This window comes from Paramisgurnus dabryanus, chromosome 4 (assembly GCF_030506205.2).
Source record: "Paramisgurnus dabryanus chromosome 4, PD_genome_1.1, whole genome shotgun sequence".
Lineage (NCBI taxonomy): Eukaryota > Metazoa > Chordata > Actinopteri > Cypriniformes > Cobitidae > Paramisgurnus > Paramisgurnus dabryanus.
Window position 1 is genome coordinate 8,912,249 of NC_133340.1, and position 20,958 is coordinate 8,933,206.

At 38.1% G+C, this 20,958-nt stretch overlaps 1 protein-coding gene across 10 annotated transcripts in view; it reads right to left on the reverse strand.

Annotated features, from left to right (window-relative positions):
* The window catches only part of arl13b (ADP-ribosylation factor-like 13b), an 89,777-nt gene that overhangs the window by 17,076 nt on the left and 51,743 nt on the right, over positions 1-20,958 (reverse strand). For 8 of the 10 annotated variants that reach the window (XM_065295799.2, XM_065295800.2, XM_065295798.2 and 5 more), the window contains 6 exons: positions 7,682-7,752; positions 7,333-7,582; positions 5,858-5,963; positions 5,440-5,642; positions 4,072-4,186; positions 3,835-3,988 (listed from right to left, as the gene is read on the reverse strand). In XM_065295799.2, the coding sequence (XP_065151871.1) occupies positions 3,835-3,988; positions 4,072-4,186; positions 5,440-5,642; positions 5,858-5,963; positions 7,333-7,582; positions 7,682-7,752 (899 nt within the window). Of the gene's footprint in view, positions 1-3,834; positions 3,989-4,071; positions 4,187-5,439; positions 5,643-5,857; positions 5,964-7,332; positions 7,603-7,681; positions 7,753-19,852; positions 20,296-20,958 lie in introns of those variants that run through there. The other 2 variants (XM_073814245.1, XM_073814243.1) reach the window with 2 other exon arrangements.

Sequence of the window (20,958 nt, forward strand, 5' to 3'; positions counted from 1 at the left end):
ATGTCTCAACTGACCAATCAGAATCAAGCATTCCAGAGAGCCGTGTAATAATGCTGAATAAAGTCGTAATTCTTGCTATTTTTGGACCAAACTGTATTTTCAAGGTTCATCACAATCTTACTGACCCACTGATGTCACATGGACTACTTTGATTATGTTTTTATTACCTTTCTGGACATGGAAACCGTACATAGATTTTCAATGGAGGAAACAGAAAGCTCTCGGACTAAATCTAAAGTCAAAACATCTTAAACTGTGTTCCGAAGATGAACGGAGGTCTTCCGAGTTTAGAACAACATACGGGTAAGTCATTAATGACATTATTTTCAGTTTTGGGCGAACTATCCTTATTCAGTAGTCACGCTGTTCCCTGTGGGGGTGGAGGCGAAAACACAGCTTATCCAGTATGTAAATATACACACAGACAATGACGCCCCCCGCTGCATGCTAGAATCTCTTGAAAAACAAGCCTATTTCAACCGCAAAATGTACGCTTTTAAATATACATAAACTGCTATCTCAAACCTAATCCCTAAAAGGTATTTATTTTCGTTAAAAAAGTTTTAAATATGGATATTTCTACAACAACTCAGCGGGGATTACCCGCAGAAGACCATTGTTTATCATCCTGGAGCCGTTTGGATTTAATTTGTGAAGGATGGACGCACTTTTTTTGGACTTGAAGGTCGTGGACCCCATAACATTACATTTAATCAACTGAAAGATCTAAAATATTTTCTAAAATTTCCGAAAATGTGTTTGTCTGAAAAACGATGGACATATGCAAGTCGGACAGCTTGGGGGTGAGTAATTCATGGGTTTAATATCATTTTTGGCCGAACTACCCCTTTAAAGACACAAAAGTGGAAACAGGCAACTTTTCATAGTACTACTATTAGTAGAACTCGGCCCACTATAGGGAACCGTACTCGGCGATCCACTTTTTTCTCCTTAAAGGCTGGGTTTCACAGCTTATAAAAACTTATTTATGGGTGTTTTGCTTGTTAGCTGTACACCTTGCCACACAGCAGCTTTTAGACATTATTCAGTTTTTTGTTATAAGCCAGAAATGACAGGGAGGCAGCATCTCAATGGAGATGGTTGGATTGTCTTCCCCCCGGTGAGTATGGTTTTCAAATAAGCATAACTGTGCTCTCTCTATAACATTAATTACCTCAGGTATCCAGCGCAGTTGCTGTGAGCTATGTAAAGCTTTAACTACGTAAAGTTTTAATTCTACTGCATTTGACTTTGCCAAACTATGACTATGCCAAAAGATAAGACATTAGATTACACAAATTCACTAGATTCACTGTTTAGAGTTACGGGAAAAAAGCGCGTTGAGGACATCTGCTGGTTGTAGCTGCAATAACGGCATATTTGCACATTCAATTACATGTAAACAATTGCAAACGTTTTTATTACATGAAATGTGCAATATTACTTAATATTGAAAATAATTGATTTGCTAAATACCGCACACATGACCGAATTCTAGTTTTCGTCCGGTGCCAATATGTGACCTGATCCAGCAAAATGAGTCACAGTGACCTAAATTTCAAAATTGAGATATTGGTGGAGATAATAAGCTTTCAAATGATATCTGAGAGGCTGTTTACACTTGGTATTACGATGTGTTTTCATCGATCGGATCACAAGTGGACGAGAGAGACACATTGCGTTTACACCTGGTATTTAAATCCGTCTCTTTTGTCCACTTTCGACCGCATCTGTCCTGAATACTGTGAGGGGATGGTCTGTGAGACGGTGGGCGAGTCTCTCTGCTGTCATTCAAACGCGAGCGGGAGTAATTATGAGTTTATATGGACGCAAACTTATATTATGTTGGAGCCCGCTGCTTGTTTAGCAAGTATACATGCTGCACAGTGTTTTGTACGTTTATTTGTTGGAGCTTTCTCTGAATTTTTAGCGCAATTGATGAAATAGGATCGCGCAACTTTCACGCTTTCAAAACGAAACTACGGAGAACACCCCGCAGTAGTTTTATCAATGAAAGGCTACAAATAGCGCTGTTCACCGTATGTTCACGGCAGAAGTCAAAAAAGACGTAAAATTAGTGTTTAATACCTCAGATTAGAGAAATGGGCGGAGAGAAGGCGGTCGCATGTGGCTGTCCGAACGCATTCAACCACATTGCGTTCCGCAACTCCAAAGCGATCCGATCGAAAGTGGTTTCGACTACCTCTGAATGTGGTTGAAAGTGGTCGAAAGTGGACGCGTTCAAAACGTTTTGAACACCGTTTACACCTGGCATTAACGTCGTCCACTTGTGATCCGATCGACGAAAACGCATGTTAATGCCAAGTGTAAACAGCCTCCTAGTCAAAGTCATACCTTGAATGGTTTTAAAGATAATAGACATTTGAATTAAGGTTGTCTGTCCTCTTTTTCCAACTGAAAACCTGAGAAAATTGCGTTATTTGTAGATATCTTTCAAAATCCATTGCATTTTAAAAGGGATAAACTATTTATTTTACAGCTTAAGTTGATCAAATACAGTAACATAAATGCTATTACAGTAAACCAGGCTGAAGCTCAAATTATTGTAAAGTATGTATTTGAATAAATACTTTAAAAGGCACTTTTACAAAGATTTACTAAAATCAGAAACATTGAACAGAAGTGCTACATTTTTGGTAGACAGAGTGTGTGTGTACCTGGTAATTATCACGTTGTGGGGACCACTTGTCCCCACAAAGATAGGAATACCAGTATTTTTGTGACCTTCTTGTAGGACCAATTGCGTGCCCCGGGGCTTCCCATTGACAAATGATCAGCGTTTATGTTGATTTCTGATTGGCTCTATAAACAACGTGTTATACCATATTTGGAGAGATAGTGACGTTTCAGGGGATACCCGGGAAATGCTCAGAGGTGGCGAGAGGATTTGAGAAAAGCAATGTTCATTTCCAACAAATTTAGTAAAACTGTTTCAAATTTAATAGTCATTTAAACACCTTTACTCAATTATTTGGACTACAAAACTTTGGGAGATTATTTTTGAATGTCTGTTCTTTGAAATTAGCTAAAAATATATTTTTTTTTGATAATTTCATTGTTTTTCCACATAATCTCCCCCTATCTTAAAATGGAACGTTGCGACTTCCAACTCATTTCGCCAAAGCGGGTCACATATAGACAGTTTCAGCAGTAACAACATAAACAAGCGGCTGTTGCGGTCCGCATGTAACTTCCGGTAAACTCCGCTAAGAATAAATAACAACAAAGTTCTTTAAACGTAGTTTATTTATATTACAAGCAAAAAACAACAACACATAGGTTATCTAGGAAACCAAAACATTTGTTATTTTCAACGAGGCATTTGTTCAAAAGATCAGTTTAGCAACTAGTCAGACCATTAAAAAAACGAAACCGGAAGTAAGGTTCGGATCCAGACGTGTATCACGTGCATCTGATGAAACCGTCTATAGTTATCGCTATAGTTATCGTTAAAGTGTGAACGGCCCTTTAAACTCTATTATGATATTTTATTTAGGAACAAATAAATCACATGAGTTTCTTTATACGTGATGTCTGCATTATTATAACGCATTTGAAGGATAAGCTTCCCGATTCTGGTTACTTCCAAAGTTTTTTACTCCACTAACATCAAATAGGTTTTTTACTTGCCAGTCAAATTTGAGAAAAGATTTTCTGAAAAGCTACTATAAAAAATATAGATTTATGTGCCTGTATCCTACTGGTTCTTCAAGATGCTCCCATGTGCTTAATAGTGAAAGCTTATATCAGAATCTAACCAAAAGTTATTCTCAGTTTGGCGTAGACTAACATTTCATTATAGGCTGATTTTACCTGATTCAGTGCTCTCTGGGGTCTGCCTCTCACTCTCTTCCTCTTCCTGCTCTTCCGCTTCATCTTGAAGAACTGTCTGATCTTGAGGGTTGCCCTGGTGGCTCTCGTCTTTCTGTCTCTGCGTCTCTTTTTTCTTTTTCAGTCTGCTGTCTTCCTGTGGTATTTCATGCATATTGAGCATCATCTTAACACATCTTAATGATTCAGTCAAAATTAGGCATAGAAGAAATAACCAACCTGTGTGACAACATTGTTTATTGGCTGGAATGGGTTGGTTATGTTAATATCATCAAGCACCTCGTCTTTCAACACAATTGCCTCTTGCTCCGCCTCCTCTCGTTCCTGCCTGTCTCTGAGAGAGAGAGAGCAAAACATCTCTTTTTTTTCTTATTGTTTCCAACAACAACAAAAATAGACACATTACTTCTGTATTCTGTCTTCATATGTATCTTTAATGTATTGCATCGTAGGCTATGCATCGATATGCGTATCGCATCAGACTCGAATAAAGAGATGCACATCCCTAGTCTGTATAGAAGGTATGCATTGACGTCACTTTTCCACGTGACCACGCAGGAGCATGCCCTGTTGAGTGGCAAACCTTCAACAAGATTGCTGGTTTTCATAGCGGCTGCTAAAATGCCAGTAAAACTATTATCAGCTTGAACTGAATTTAGTTGTACTTGATAGCAGAGGTGGACAATACCTAGTTACATTAGTTACATTTTCCAAGCATCTGTGCTTTATTAGGGTGTTTGTCTTGGAAAATTTTTTTACTTCACTACATTCTAAAGCATAGAATCATATGTTAATATTGCATAAAATGTATTTAATACCTAATTACATTAAAAATGGTGTACTTTTATTTGAGTAAAAGTATGTTAATGTAGTTAAATATTAAAATACAATAACTTGTATTTATGAAATGTAATTGAGTAAATATTATGATAATATGCTTTGGAATGTATGTTTTCCAAAGAAAAACACTGATAAAATACAAATACTTGAAAAAATACTTTTAAGTAAAGAGTAAAACCTCTGCTTGATAGTGACCCTAGCAACTTGTCAACCCACCTGTGGTCTGTGGACGTTGGCATGAACGATCAATTTACTTCTCCTTTCTGTGTTTTTTGGCAGTCTGTAAAACTATAGCTCCGAATTCTTGTTAAATCTGTTAGTACAGTCTATCGCATAACAGATTTTTCCCATTTAGACGCATTTTCCTAGTTTCCGCTGATTTCACACTGTACACAAATTCTGCCGCTCTGTCTTTTGCCACTCAGTGGGCGTAACGGCAGTCACTTTCGCCGAAGGTGATGTCACGTGCATACCCTCTATACATGTTCCAGAACACAGAATGTGTGCAGTAACGAGTGGAAGTAAAAAAAAAACATTACTAACTGACCAAAAGTTTCTTGATACCTAATTCTTTTAACAAATTAGAAAACTGTAGCAATGCGGTTGTATTGCATATTAGCATGGCTGTGAATTTTTACAATAGCACTCTTGCTATTTTCCAGAATTCAACTGTATACTGTATAACTCAATACTGTATCTCTTCTCAGTGACAGTGTTACTAATGAGTTCATGACATATTTCACTGACCTCTCCTCTCTGATCTTTCGAACTCTCTCTGCTCTTTCCTTCTTGTCCTGTTCTTCCTGAGCCTTCTGATCTGCTGTATCTTTTTGCACACGCTCTGAAATTGCCTCATAGTCCTTGGCAACGTTGTTCAGTAGCCAGTCAAGGCCATTTTTGATGGATTTGTCCACCTTCTTACCGTAACCCAGCACTGCGGAACATGGCTCCTGCAGGTAGAGAACACAATATTAATTTTTATTATATGATTTTTTTTTACTTTTCCAAAATCGACTTTTGGAAGATTTTTCGGGGAATAAAAATACATTTGCTTGTCAAAATAAAAAAATTTCACATACCTTCTTCCTCTTTAATTACACAATCCAGATAAAAATTGCATTTGTTATAAACTCTTGTAAATATAACCTGTACATTATTAACTCACAATCTGACAAAGGCATTTATTCTCGTTGACAAGCTTCTCCAATGATAGGCTCTCGATGATATCTGCCTCAGCCATTGCCCCATCGTGGTCCTGTTTATTAGCCAGTCTAAAAGCCAATCAGAAGAAGGAGAGGTTGGTCAAAAGCTCAGGCTACGGAGTAAGCTGTCAAAAAAAATTATCGGAGATCTGCTGATCTTCAGGTAGACTTTTACCACACTTATTAGCTAAATATAGTCAAGGACCTAATCTGCTCCTCACTCCCCTAGTAATAATCTAGCAACTTGTCTAACACACCAACAGATATACAGATGATACATTGTACATGTATGGAGTTCTGCTCCATTCCACTTGGACGAGAGGCATAGGATATACATGGGGAAGCTTTTACCTGATTACAGCCTGACATTCATTAAACCTTCAGACTTATTGGCAAGTTCAGGGTCTTGAATTCAAAATACTAGCAGTGAATGTATAAGTGTAGAAGATTACCAACTGTCATTCTCAAAATAGGGGCTCCCCAAGGCTGTGTTCTGAGTAAACTTCTTGCTACACTCTCTTTTACACAAGCTAGGGTTACACAAGCATACATGCAGTTTAACACAGCTCCAACTGCTTCATAAGGTTTGCAGACAGTGATTGTTCTCTCTAATCGCATACCAGTATGAACGAGGAGCCAATCAAAGACTTTACCTGAACTGCACAAACTGACAGCTTGTTTAGGCAGCCATGGCAATACCTTCATTGTCTCAGGCATCAGGGGAAAATGAGAATGGGCTCCCAGGTGCTAAGATCACCCGAAGAACGACATGGCAAACGAAGCCGAGGAAAGCCACACACATTATATCACACATACATCGGCAAACTAATTAACAACGACATGCCACCAACTGCTGACGAGATGAGAAGAGCTGCTAGCAATCGAACAGAATGGAGAAAACTTGTGACCGACTGCAAACCCGTTTTGTTCGCAGCCGATTAATGATGATGATGAATGATGATGGTGCTAAGATCTTTATAAAAGATATATATAAAAGCCCCGGGGAGTAAGCCAACATTGGCTTAACTTAGAATTAGGAGCCGTTCACACAGGATGTGTCATTCTTTCTGCAGTATTTTTAATTGTTGGTCTTTGTGCACATGCATCAGAAAAAATATATACATTTTCCACAATTTATAGACAGCATGCCAAGATAAACAAAGCTGAAAATTTGAAAAATGTCTCAAAACAACTTCATACTGTTCCATTTGGTTGTGTCCTATTTATTCAATTTAGCAAAAAAAGTGTCCCGAACAGCTCCTGCTTTTAGTAAGTGGTTTGGCCAGGCGTATTGTCTACAGTGGCATCAATCTGTAGATTGAAATTATTGCATTTTGGTGATACTGAATCTTTACCATAGCATCAGTTATCACTGTGCTATATTACTCACTTTACATTTAAGTTCAACAAAAGGAAAATTCAAGCTTAGGAAACTTACACTAGTACAGGTTTTCCAGCTATACGAGGGTGACGAAGGACCTCTGCTATTGTGTCTCTGGTCTCTTGGATCCTCTGAACATCGCTGGAGTCCACAACAAACACCACTCCATAAGACTCTGAGTAGTAGTTTTTCCAAATCCCACGAATTCGCTTCCCACCACCTAGGTCAAATATCGTGACCTCAAACTTTCCTTGCTTCAGATCCACCTTTGAGAAGCCCACTGTAGGTGCTACATCTAAAGGGCTTTCTATTGCAGAAATATACACACTGTATGAATGATCCTGAATGATTCCTAATTAAATAAAAAAACACAGCAATATTACACATAAGTAGATGAAATCCATACCTCCCTGGATAACTCTGGCCGTAGCTGTTTTTCCGACATTGTCCAGTCCAACCATAACAAGTGTCACCTTCCTGGAAAAACACATACCCAAATTATGTTCATTATCTGTCACCCACAGCCGTCCTGTAGGTCAAGATGGTCATTCTAATGAAAAATGATGGCTCACTGTAAAACCCTAAAAGTGTTAAGTATTTGCACTGAGGTTGAAATCAGTTCATTAATGAATGGTGTTCTTCACTCTAAAAAATAATTCATGTGATCTTTTACCACTACTTTATTTAATGCCTTGATGCAAGTTAAAAATTCAAATGCAATGATTTATTAACTTTTGAAGTGGCAAACATTAGAGTTGTCCTGACATTTTAATGTGGATAATAGCATATTACACTCTAAAGAAAACCCATTATTTGGGTCATTTTAAGCCAAAAATGTGTTCTGTCCAATAATTACCCAGCCCTGGGTTAAAAACAACCCAAAATTTTTTAGCGTGTATTTACACAATTTACAACTCAATATTGTGTTCAACTTCCACTTAAATATCTGCGTTTGTTTGTTTAAAGGTAACGTTCTTCCTGATCCTGTTTTTCAAACTTTAGTCAGTGTGTAATGTTGCTGTAATAGCATAAATAATACTTGCAAAGGAATAAAGTTCAAAGTTCCCTGCCAGGCGATATATTTTCTTTAACAGAATTCCGATTTCAAAGCCTACAGCATATGGCCGGTTTGGACTACATCCCTCTACTTTCCGGTTGAATGACGTCGAAGCAAGAGTGTTCCGCCCACAGGAATACATCAGTCAGCTCAAACGGCTCAGGCTAAGCTAAGCTGACATAAGTTTCCATACAGAGGAAGTTAAATTAAGGCTTTTCAACCTAACACCCGTGGGTTTTTACAGATGTAAATTTGTGTCATTGTACAGTATGTTTGAGAATTTAGTTTTCACAGAGCTGTGTTTTTCCAGTTGTCTTGCTTAAACACGCCCATTTAGTTAGACGTCATACGGTTTGAACATTTGAATAACAACGCCCTAATGTAAATGCAAAGATAGAGGGTGTAACTTTCAATCACGCTGTAGTATTGTTGTTACCACCATCTCGAGTAGACGCTGCGTGTTTCGTTCTAACTACTTTGTCTGGCCTTCAAATAGAGTAAACATTAAGAAACCAAGGGTTAGGTTTCATTAACAACACTATTTCAGAACAGTGCAGCCCAAATGTTTGATTGTGTGCTGCACGTTTTAAGGCAAACTACTTTCTAAACATGGGGAGTTACAAGGCTGGATGTAGGGCTGGACGATTTGACCTAAAATCAAAACATCAGTTGATTTAATATTTGACATCGATTACGATTAAAGCAACACTATGTAGTTTTTTTTTACCTTTAAATAATGTCTCTAAAATTATTTCAGTAATAGAACAACTTTTAACTGGACAAATTGTACTGTTGCTGCAACCTGAGCAGCCTCCTAGCTGCTACAAGCACACTCTGAAAGTGGCGGTGGAGGGTAGAGCACACAGCCCCGCCCCTCCCCCTGCCTAAAGAAGAGTGTCTGATACCAGGCACTGTTGCGCTTTTCAACCACATGGGGGAGCTGTAAATCATTTTTACATGGAAACTACATAGTGTTGCTTTAATGAACGATTATTATTTCCCTCATAGTTCACTGACAAGGTTTGTACTTTAAATATGCTCCGATATTAAAGGTGGGATATATTTTTCTATTTAAAGAGAAAATGTTATTTTTGTGATTTTAAAAGAATTGAGAAAACAATTATTTTAAAAATTCAACTGAAGGCATGATGACATAAAACCTTTGACACGTCATGCAAACCCGATCGGGCATTCCGGATTTTTTGTCATGGGTGCCTGCACATGCGCAAGTCCTTTGTTTTTCTTGGGCACTAGATGATCCTGCTGCTCAGTTAAGACGGTGTTTGAGTTTACCTCCATGTTTCTCTGTGCAACTGACTGGACAGTGCGGAGTCGCGTAAACTCAAACGCGGTAGTATGTTTTAAAGGGAAAGAATTAACAGGATTAAAAACTTAAAATAACCAACATCATAAAATAGGGTAGGTTAGAGCTTCCCAATTTCGGTTTTGATTACTTTTCAATTGAAAGCCCTGTAAACCCTGACAAAAGGTATTCTAAAGCCAGCAGCAAATGGCTGAATCCACAGGGAACCACTTCCTAATTCCTGTTGAATTATCATCTGAAACCTTTCTCAAAGAATTCACATCTACCCCCAAGACAGTTACCCCATGGGGTGAGACAGAATAGTCACACACCCTACCACACTTTCTCGTCCCCCTCTCCTCATGTTCTAAAAGCAAACTGTATACATTTTACATGCACAAAGAATCTGAAACTGGTCTTGTTTGGTGTTATATGAAGTGTTTTAATGCAAGTGGTACATTTTGGTTTATTAATATGACAGGATTTAATGTTAATCTGTGACAATAAATCAGTAAACTTAACCTAATGTTGGGAGACAATTCTTATCTTAGAGATGTTGACCAATCACCCACTGTATGTATATTAGGCAACACCCCTGAATTTTACAACAACCAATCAGTACCAAACTCCTATATGCTTTGTCTCTCTGGATATTTAAGGGAATGATGTAAAATGGTTCAGGGGGACTTTCAATATCTAGAGATGCACCCCCATGATGCTGTATCTTTGATATAGCATCATGTATTTCATTTTACTTTGAGGAATCTGTAACCAGATTTCCATCTCCGTACCAGGTATGCATTGGTTTTTTGTTTATTTCGTATTTGAATTGGAATGTAAATTGGCTTCTGAATTATGTTTTACCTACCTGGTTAATAAATTGTTATGTTTGTATTTATTCTGCGGGTACGAAAGTTATTGACATGATTAGTAAATTACGATGTATCCTTGTTTCCGCAATGTCTGAAAATCAGGCTAGTTCCGGACCAAAATCCCAGACTAGATGGCATAGTAGTACATCAGCGGAGGATTTTGGAGATCCGACTAGCACTTGCCGTTAGTTTAAGTTAAATTAGATGCGTGGAGGCTAACTTCCTGTTTAGAGTAACAAGTTAATGTTGTCTGACCACTCTAAATCAGATGAGCTTCAACCTCTGGTTATTTCAATATTAATCTAGTTGCATATTAAATTATGGCACGATTATACAAAGCTATCATTGGAGAATTCAATTCAATTCAATTCAATTTTATTTATATAGCGCTTTTCACAATTGTTAATTGTTGCAAAGCAGCTTTACATGAGTAGATGTAGAGGAGAACATAGAAAATCAATACATAGTATAAGAAGTAGAATATAGCGGCTAAAGATAAACCGTGTAAGAAAGCGTATTAATAATGTAACGTATACAGTAAAGTGCTAAGTTAAGCCAAAGTTGGCTGACTCTCCCTGGGACTAAAAAAACCCCTAGGAGAAAACCCAATGGGAAAAAATCCTAGAAGGACAAAAAACCCTAAGGAGAAATTAATATTTATATATACATAGACCCGGTAGTGATAGGAGGCGGGTAAGCGGATTAAACTGGTTCAGCCAGTGGTCGTTGGTCGCGCATCGGCTGGGCATCACGTTGAAGGACAGCCAGTAGATCAGTGGTGCGATGACCTTTACAGCAACAGGAACTGGGTCTGTTTGTCTCATTGTCCTCGGGGTCGAGGACGAGACAGGGAGACAAAAACAGAATTCTATCAGCATAGGGGCCGTTCGCATTTAATGCAAGTGTTATACATTATAGTGGTTTAATTCAGCTCGGTTCCAGACAGGCTAACTATTGCGGCAAGAGTAAATTACCCATATGAGGTATGTGAACATTTTTTGGTAAGTCATTCCAGAGCTTAGGGGCCAAGTAGGAAAAGGATCTACCACCTTTAGACACTTTTGATATTCTAGGGATAATTAAAGGGACACTTCATCCATTTGCATAAAGCTTTGTATAGTTAGAACCCCAGTCATGTGTTTGAATGGTCATGCATAATTTTCTCAGTTGCTGCTGAGAGAGGAGAAATACAGATTTCAGTGTTGCACTTCCTTCTTTCAATGATGTAAAAATCATCATTTTGCATCATTGAAAGAAGGAAGTCCAATATCTTTGTTGAGGGAGTGAGACTACAAACACCCATTTTCTCAGTCAAATAGGCACCAAATTCTAAATGTATGTTACATTTCGACTACAAATATGACACACTTTCAATAAAGATTAATGTTTCTACGGGTGAAATTCTCCTTTAAGTAACCAGAATTTTGTGATCGCAGTTTACGTGGTGGATTGTATTCTGATAGTAGTTCTTTAATATACGAGGGCGCTATGCCATTTAAGGCTTTGTAGGTGATTAGTAATATTTTAAATTGTATGCGATATTTAACTGGTAGCCAGTGTAAAGATGCCAGAATTGGACTAATGTGGTCATACTTTTTAGATCGAGTAAGCACTCTTACGGCGGCGTTTTGAACCAGCTGTAGCCTGTTTACATGATTTGCATTACATCCCCCGAGTAACGAGTTACAATAGTCTATTCTAGAGGTCATAAAAGCATGGATAAGCTTTTCTGCATCTGATGCAGACAGCATATGGCGTATTTTTGAGATATTTATAAGATGGAAGAATGCTGTGCGGCAGACGTTGGAGATATGACTATCGAAAGATAGATTGCTGTCAAACATTATGCCTAAATTCTTAACCGTGGAAGATGGCACCACCATGCAGCCATCTATGGGCAACTTGTAATCTGACATATTATGTTTGAAGCGATTTGGTTCAATAATAAGTATCTCAGTCTTATTGGAGTTTAGCATAAGAAAGTTATGTGCCAGCCAGTCCCTAATATCACTAATGCAGTCTGTAAACTTAGCAAACTGGTGGGTTTCGCTAGGATGTGACGAGATGTAAAGCTGGGTATCATCCGCATAGCAGTGAAAATTTATGTTATGTTTCCTGATAATGTCTCCTAGAGGTAACAAATATAACGAGAATAGGATAGGGCCTAGAACTGATCCCTGAGGTACGCCGTATTTAACGGGGGAGTGATAGGACTCTTCCTCATTTACATAAACAAAGTGATATCGATTGGTTAGATACGATCTAAACCAGGCTAACGCCTGACCACTGATGCCAACATAGTTTTCTAGTCTATTGAGTAGGATTCTGTGATCTATTGTGTCAGGCTGCACTAAGGTCTAGTAATATAAGGATTGAGATTTCACCACGATCGGATGTTAATAGGAGGTCATTTGTAACTCTAAGCAGCACTGTTTCTGTGCTATGGTGGGGCCTTAATCCTGATTGGAACTTTTCATATGTATTATTATTCGCTATGAATGTGCGTAGCTGGCTTGCCACTACTTTTTCTAATATTTTAGAAAGAAAAGGTAGATTTGAGATTGGTCTAAAGTTATTAAGATCTCCCTGGTCAAGTTTTGTTTTTTTAATGAGCGGTCTAATAACTGCTAGTTTGAAAGCTGTTGGAACGTAGCCTAATTCTAGCGATGAGTTAAAGACATTTAGTACCATGTCGGACACTACATGAAATACCTCTTTTAGTATTTTTGTGGGAACGGGGTCTAATATACAGGACGATGATTTAGATGACATTACTAATTTAGAGAGCTCTTCTATTGTAGTAGGTTTAAATGACTCAAGATGTTCGTTTGATAATCTAGTGGTAAATGTACTATTGGGTAGAGTGGTGGCTGCTTGCGTAGTTTCTATGTTTTCCCTAATAAACATAATTTTGTTAGTAAAGAAGTTCATGAAGTCGTTACTATTGTGTTGGAGTTTACTATTGGTTTCTGTTTGTTCTTTGTTTCTAGTCAGTTTCGCAACTGTGCTAAAGAGGAAACAAGGGTTGTTATGATTTTCTTTAATAGCGTACTGCGATAGGTAGATCTGGCGGTTTTAATAGCCTGTCTGTAGTGTTGAACACTCGCTTTCCATGCTGAACGCCATACCTCTAACTTTGTGTTTCGGTAGTTTTTTTTTCTATTTTTCTAGCTACTTTTTTAAGGGCTGCAGTATGATGGTCATACCATGGAGCTGGCGTTTTTTCTTTGATTCTCTTTTTTCGAATGGGAGCAACGGCATCCATCGTGCTAGAGCAAACGTTGTTCAGGTTTTCTATTATAATATCCAGATCTTCACGGTTATCTGCTACATGTTTCATTTGAGACAGGTCTGGAAGAGTGCTAATAAAGCTATCTTTAGTGGTGGAAATTATTGTTCTGAAGGTAGCACGTTGTAGACTGAGCGGTCCTATCTAGAAGTATTGTGTATGACACAAGGCAATGGTCTGAAACGGCATCACTCTGGGGTGAAATTTCGACGTCATTAATATGGAGTCCGAGTGACAGAATTAAGTCTAATGTGTGCTTACGAGTATGCGTGGGCCCTGACACGTTTTGTTTAATACCGAGAGAATTTAGAACATCCATAAACGCACGTCCTAATGCATCTTTTGAGTTATCCACATGGATATTAAAATCACCAACGATAAGAGCTTTATCTACAGTGACTGTAAGCTCAGATAGGAAGTCTGCTATTTCTTTAAGAAAATCTGTGTGGTGGCTCGGAGGCCTATATATGGTAGCTAAAATGAACGAAAGCTGTTTGTTGTTACGATCAGTTATTTCCATGTTTAACAGTATTATTTCAAACGAACTAAATTTTAGTTCTGATTTATGGTTTACTTTGAACATTTTGTTGTATATTGTAGCTACACCACCCCCTCTCCCTTTTAGACGAGGAACGTGTTTATAATAATAGTCTTCTGGGGTGGATTCGTTTAAACTGATGTAATCGTCTGCTTTAAGCCAGGTCTCTGTTAAACAGAGTGCATCTAATTTTTGGTCAGTAATTATTTCATTGATAATAGGTTCTTTATTGGTAAGCGATCTAATGTTAAGAAGGCCGAATTTTAACATTTGAGTTTCATCTGTTAATGTATTGTGTTGTAATTTTATGTTAATAAGATTTGTACGAGACGAGGCAATCGGTGCTCTGTATTTATTTGTTCTAGGAACAGACACAGTCGAGATGTGTTGGTACTCTGGTAAAAAAGGCTCTATGTGCTGGGATATATGTGATCTTGACATGTCAAGGCAGCTAACAGACTGATGGGTAAGCCGATCTGTCTGTTTTCTGACCTGGGCCCTCAGTTTGTTTTATGATAGTGGTCGTGAGCCTCTGGTTAGAAATAAATATTGTAATAATTAAGTTGCACCTCTATGGGGACTAAATAAAGTATGTTCAGAGATGAGCATGCATAAAAGGCGGCCTTCTGAACATATGGTCAAACATCTAGCAGCGACCAAGCCTGATTCCGTTGTGATCATGGGCCCGCATGATTATTAAATATTAATAAACGTCCGGTGCGTGAGTCCAAAGCGACATGAGTAGCCGAATGAACGGATGCAATAACATGTAGGGCTAAACCAGAATAACCAAAAATCCACCCAAATTCTGCAACTGTTAAAAGTAATTATCAATCCGATCTATATTAACTTTATCTTGGAGTCAGATAATAATACAAAATTGCATAAATGCCAAAACGTCATCTGCAAGAACCGGAAAAGACAGAACGCGCTATAATCCTCGGCCATGCCGTTTGGATTCCGTCGTTGGGCCAAACGGATGGATGGGGTGATATTTGGACCCCTTACACAGGGCTCGCAAAATTTTAAAATCCCTGGTAGCCCTTCGGGCAGGCACTCTTTTGTTTTTGGTAGCCCGAAATGAATACAACTAGCCCGAATAAAAAATACACTGTTTAATGTAGAATATTGATAAATCATGGATTTCCATGTAAGCCAACTATTTCTGCCCATCCCCAGCTAACAATTTGGTTCCCAAAACGTTCCCCTAACATTAGTTTTTGGTTTCTAGAATGTTATTTTCCAAGGTTTTTGTTTAATAGCAAGGAATGTTTTCTTAAAGAAAATAAACATTCCCCTAATGTTATTTTTAGGTTATTTTAACGTTTCCCTAACGTTAGAATAATTGAATTGTTATATTACTGAAATATTATATGAATGTATTATAACACAGGTTATTTTTAATATAATAAAATACCTCAACACATCACACATTGTGTATTTAGATAACATGGTATTTTATCAAATATATAAACAACCAGTGACTTTAACACAATATAGAAGACTTAAAACAGATATTTATTAAAAAGGAATAAACATTGAATTCCCTTTAGGTTAATAGACTCTGAGGTAAAACGAAATTATAAATAAACATTCTATTCGCTTTAGGAAAAATATCTTACCACTGCTGTTTAGTCACCTATCAAAAGCTTCTAACATTATATTCTCATAATAGCGTAGACGTGTCAAATCAATCGGAAATCCCTCAAATATATATTTTAAATGACTTGAGTCCGCGCTGAGCACAACAGCAAGCAGGTGCTCGTGAAGAGCGAAGCCGGGAGAAGCGCGGGCAGAGGGTTGCGTGCAGAGGGTCGCGCGCATTTCATTTCCTGATGGTTTCACTTGCTACGTGAGGATAATGACTGACAAGAGGACGCACGGCCGAAATACATACAATATAATTACCTAACTAAATCTGAGACAAAGCAAAAACATTAAATTATTATTTCCTCCCCAAGATAGCCCGACTGGCAGGGCGGAGATACATTTCGGTAGCCCGACAGGAATTCACAAAAGCCCCGGGACGTCGGGCTAGCGATTTTGCGAGCCCTGCCTTACACAATTAATCGTCCAGCCCTAGCTGGATGTACACAAAGGCTTTGTCTAAAACATGGAGCAATTGCAACTTTGCAACTACACTCTGGTTCTTCTGACTAACATCCTGCAAGTAGCCAATGTTTTCATATTTAATAAATTTACTACTGACAATTCGAACGCCAGTTTTGAGCAGTGAAGAGTAGCGCTTGTTTGTAATTTCTACAATCACAAATGCAGACGATTAAATGTTTTAATATCCTTACCTACCCAATCTGTAATGTTCATCTGAAGTCGCGCTGGTAAAGTTGACCGATCAGCTTAGCCATCTGTGTTTTCTGGGTCAGATTCAGGCTCTTTTTGATAAGGTAATAAAGACAATATTATCTCCTGGCTTTCATCATTGCTTTGGGAGGTCATCTTTCAAAACATGGTAAGAAGTGTTACATTTCCGTTTACATAATTGAGGTATTCGGACAATCACAACACACTGGATAGTTGGCCAATCGGTTCACACTGTGCTTTCTCAAAATGATGAGAAATATGGGTCCTTTATTCATATTACAGAAAAATTTAAATGGAAAACACTGAAAGACTGTTCTCCGAAAGTCACACAAATGTGTCCAATCCGGCCCGCATGATGATTTATACAGTATTATTAAATATTAAATACATATTTTAAAAACCCTTTCAGGCGGGTGTCTAGTTCGTTTTTAATATGAGACTTGCGGAAAGCAGCAAAACGCGGAACATAGACTAAACACGGGTCCCAAAATCTTGCTGTTCTATTGTTACTGCTCCGCTAAAGATCTGATTCTGGTAATCCACTTCGTGTTTTCCCACCCGCTCCGCAGCATCTCTGTGTCCACTCTCTGCCGGGAGAGCGAAGACGACAGTTTCCGAAGTTCGTTGCATTAACAGGTAGATTCATTACATTAAAACAGTTGTTAAACAACAGAATTAGTAATTTGGAAGTTTGTTTATGTATTTCTTCCAGTAATGATTTGCTGTCGGTGTTCTTAAAGTGCTAACAACTTAGCAAGCATCTTAGTATTAACGTTACAATACTTGTCTAATCGATTTAATCTTTCCGATCAGATCTAAGTTAATATAAACACCAAATTTGCTGTTGTTGGCACACTTTGTAGACAAAAACACCAATGCCTTGACAAAATAAAGACAGAGAACGGAAAGGGAGGCTATAAAGGCAGTTCAACATTGCAAACATGGATTCAAAGCTCCATCAAGCCAGCAGGTAAATCATATTGAATATTTTGCTGATTGTCACACTTTAATTCTTGTTATTATATTTCCCATTATAATCACATGCTAGTAATATAACACATCATATTTATAATACTTTATTAAAACCATAATACTAGTACCACCCCCCCTTAGTGCCCTTTTTGGTTTGGGCCACTGCCCCATCTAGCATTTTCATTTTCTAAATGACTGTTCTCATTACAAATATTTTCCAAAGAAAAGTGAATGATTTATAAATAATTTTGGCATTAAGGAATAATCCAAAAGAAGTTAAATTAAAGAGCCACACAGATCCAAAATCGAAACTTACCTTTATTGCAGTGTGTCATGTAGCTGTCCATCAATGTAAACAACGTGTAAAGTAGTTGAACCAAAAAGTGCACGATTAATAAAGTTATTGGCTTCTAAAGTAGGGAGTCAACTCTGAATCGCTGAAACGAGTCGTTATAGGGAGTGAGTCTTCTTCCTGATATTATCCACGTCACACGAACTTATCCACGTCACATGAGATACTAATCTCCGCCTACAGCCTTGCCCGGGAGAAACGAAAACTATGACCCGCCCACAGCTAGTTTGTGTGTGAGGGTAAACGTCAGCTCACGCTGTGTTTTCAGCTTGTGTTGTTTTCACTACCAAAGGAGACTTTTTCAAGGAGGGATATACTAAACGTGTCTGGTTGTGAAGAATCAGTGGTTAAAATTAATTTTTATCGAAGGGATTTAGACGTTTGGCAATGAAAGTGGTTCAGTACCCACTTTATTTGGAACAACATGCGTCTCCTAACCACAAACTGTAAGTATGATTATAGCTACATACTTGCTTAAAAGGGTGTAAAATGTCTATATTCGTTTTATTGCTTGGATTAATGATGAATGATATCGTTGTTTAAACTCTAACTTATATACTGTCAGAGTCACGATAGCAAGCGGTTTTGCTATGACCCGGTTAGTTTACATAAATGCTTAAATTAGTGTAAAATTGTTAGTTTCAATCGTCGTTTGTATTGTTTGGATTGATGATGAATGATGTTGTGTGTTTAAACTGTTAATTTACTGTCAGAGAGTCACGTTAGCAAACGGCTAACGCATGCTCATTTACGGTTTTGTAATGACCCGGTTAGTTTACATAAATGCTTAAATGAGTGTAAAATGTTAGTTTCAATCGTCGTTGTTATTGCCTGGATTAATGATTAATGATGTGTATTGATGTTGATAATGTCTTCTCAGTAAATCATGTTAGCACGAGGTCAATACATGTTGCACTGTTGTTGGTCTGTGCCACCGATCTGTGGTCTGTGAGACTGATCTGTGATCTGTGCAAAGACACTGTGTCAGTTGACCAATCAGAGCAGAGTAGGCTACTGAAAGGTGGGGTTTAGGCAGACTGAGTCGTTGAACGGCTTAACACGAATCGTTTGGGGATCTCTGAGAAATGGGGTAATTTTAAATTTATATTTTGAGAAAATTACAGTGTTTTTTGACCTTGCATGCATTTAAACCTGTTGTCCGGGACTTATAAATAGTGATAGGATGCTTAAAATTGTCATCTTACTGGCTCTTTAAGACTTTTCAACCTAAGGCCAGTGGATTTTGTACAGATGTAAATTTGTGTGTATAGTATGTATAGTATGAGTGTGACCTTATGAAATGTAGTTTTCACAGAGCTGTGTGTTTCTCTAGTTTTCTTGCTAAACAAACGAATTAATTGGTTTGTTTAGTTAATATTAACACAATTAAAATTTTTAAAAAAATTATCCGGCCCTCACATCATGGCGTTATTTACCATCCGGCCCTCAGCCTAAAATGAGCTTGACACCCCTGGATTAGAGCTTTCACACTGCACATGCTTGTGGTCCGTCAGGTGCGTTTTAATACGGAGTCTATTTTTGCTGTGCTGCACGTGAACTGCACGCCACGCGCTGAATTAAAGTGATCAAAATGAACACAAATTGACACAAAAATGCAGTAATTTCACCATGAATGTATATAAATAAAGTTTACTAGTTTTTTCTGCCGACTTATTTGTTTAATCCCTGGATAAAGCAATAAAAGCAAAACACTAACCAGGAGTTGGAAATTAAGAGTTTGGTTACAAAAGGCAATAAATCCATTTTGACTAATTTGGGTAAAAATGTGTTTTCTGTACATAGAAAGTGACCAGATGAAAACCACTATTTTCTGTTACAAACTTTCACATAGCATCTTTAGGTTATACTTACTTAGGCCTGTTACTTCAAGGAGGAGCATAGACCACTGACAATATTTCTCCACCTCATCCTTTTCTGTGCCAGCTTCTCAAGATCATGCCATCTGTAGCCAGCTCTTTCTATCTTGACTGTGACACTCCTCCTCCAGGTGTTTCTTGGTCTCCCTCTACCACGTTTGCCCTGTGGATTTCACCACAAGGCTTGGCGTGTGATGGAATTTTTCGGTTTCCAAAATCCATCCCCATTTTCGTTTCTTTCTTTCCACATTTATTGCAAGCTGCTTTGCTCTTCCCAACTGCTCTTCTGATGTGGAAAGTCTCTGTCAGCTGGCCTTCATGTATGATTCTACATTGCATTCCAGAATAGGTGTTCTTGATGATGGTGATTAACTTTTCTGGTATGGCATAGTGTCTCATCAGTTACCACAGCACTTACCTATCCAGACTATCAAATGCTTTCTCGAAGTCCTGAAATACTGTATGAAGTGGTGACTTAAACTCTTGTGACCGCTCAAGAATGATTCGCAGGGTTGCTATTTGGTTGGCACATGATCTATTTTGCCTGAATCCAGCTTGGTTGTTTCTAAGCTCTGTGTCCAGTCCACTGCTGCCTTAAGGCATTGCAAATATCTGGTTTAAGATTTTGCCTGGTACGGATAGACGCATTAGAGATCGACTGATATATCTGTTTTCCGATATTTTCCCTGATATTTAAGCATTTTCCCATTATCGGATATCGGTTTTGTAATAACGGATTGACCAATAAACGAGAAGACTGAGAATTGGGCGCTGGACGCATCTGAGGAGAGGAGCTAACAGAAGCAGCAGCAGCGTGCACAGCAAATATGACGGCGGAGTGACTCAACTTCATTTAATAGACTGAGTATACTTACTTTGCATATGAGGCATTTATAACACATCTCATCTGTGCATTAATGTATGTTATGTTAAATAAGTTGATTAATTAAAGCAATGTATGCAGCTTGTCTAAGAATAGAGACAAACTCAGAGTCACGTTGATCCATCAAATCCGGTCCCAATAACGACGTAGCTTTGCATGAATAAAACAGCCATAAATTAATGCTTGGTGGAATTAAAAACGCTAAATTAAATTAGTTT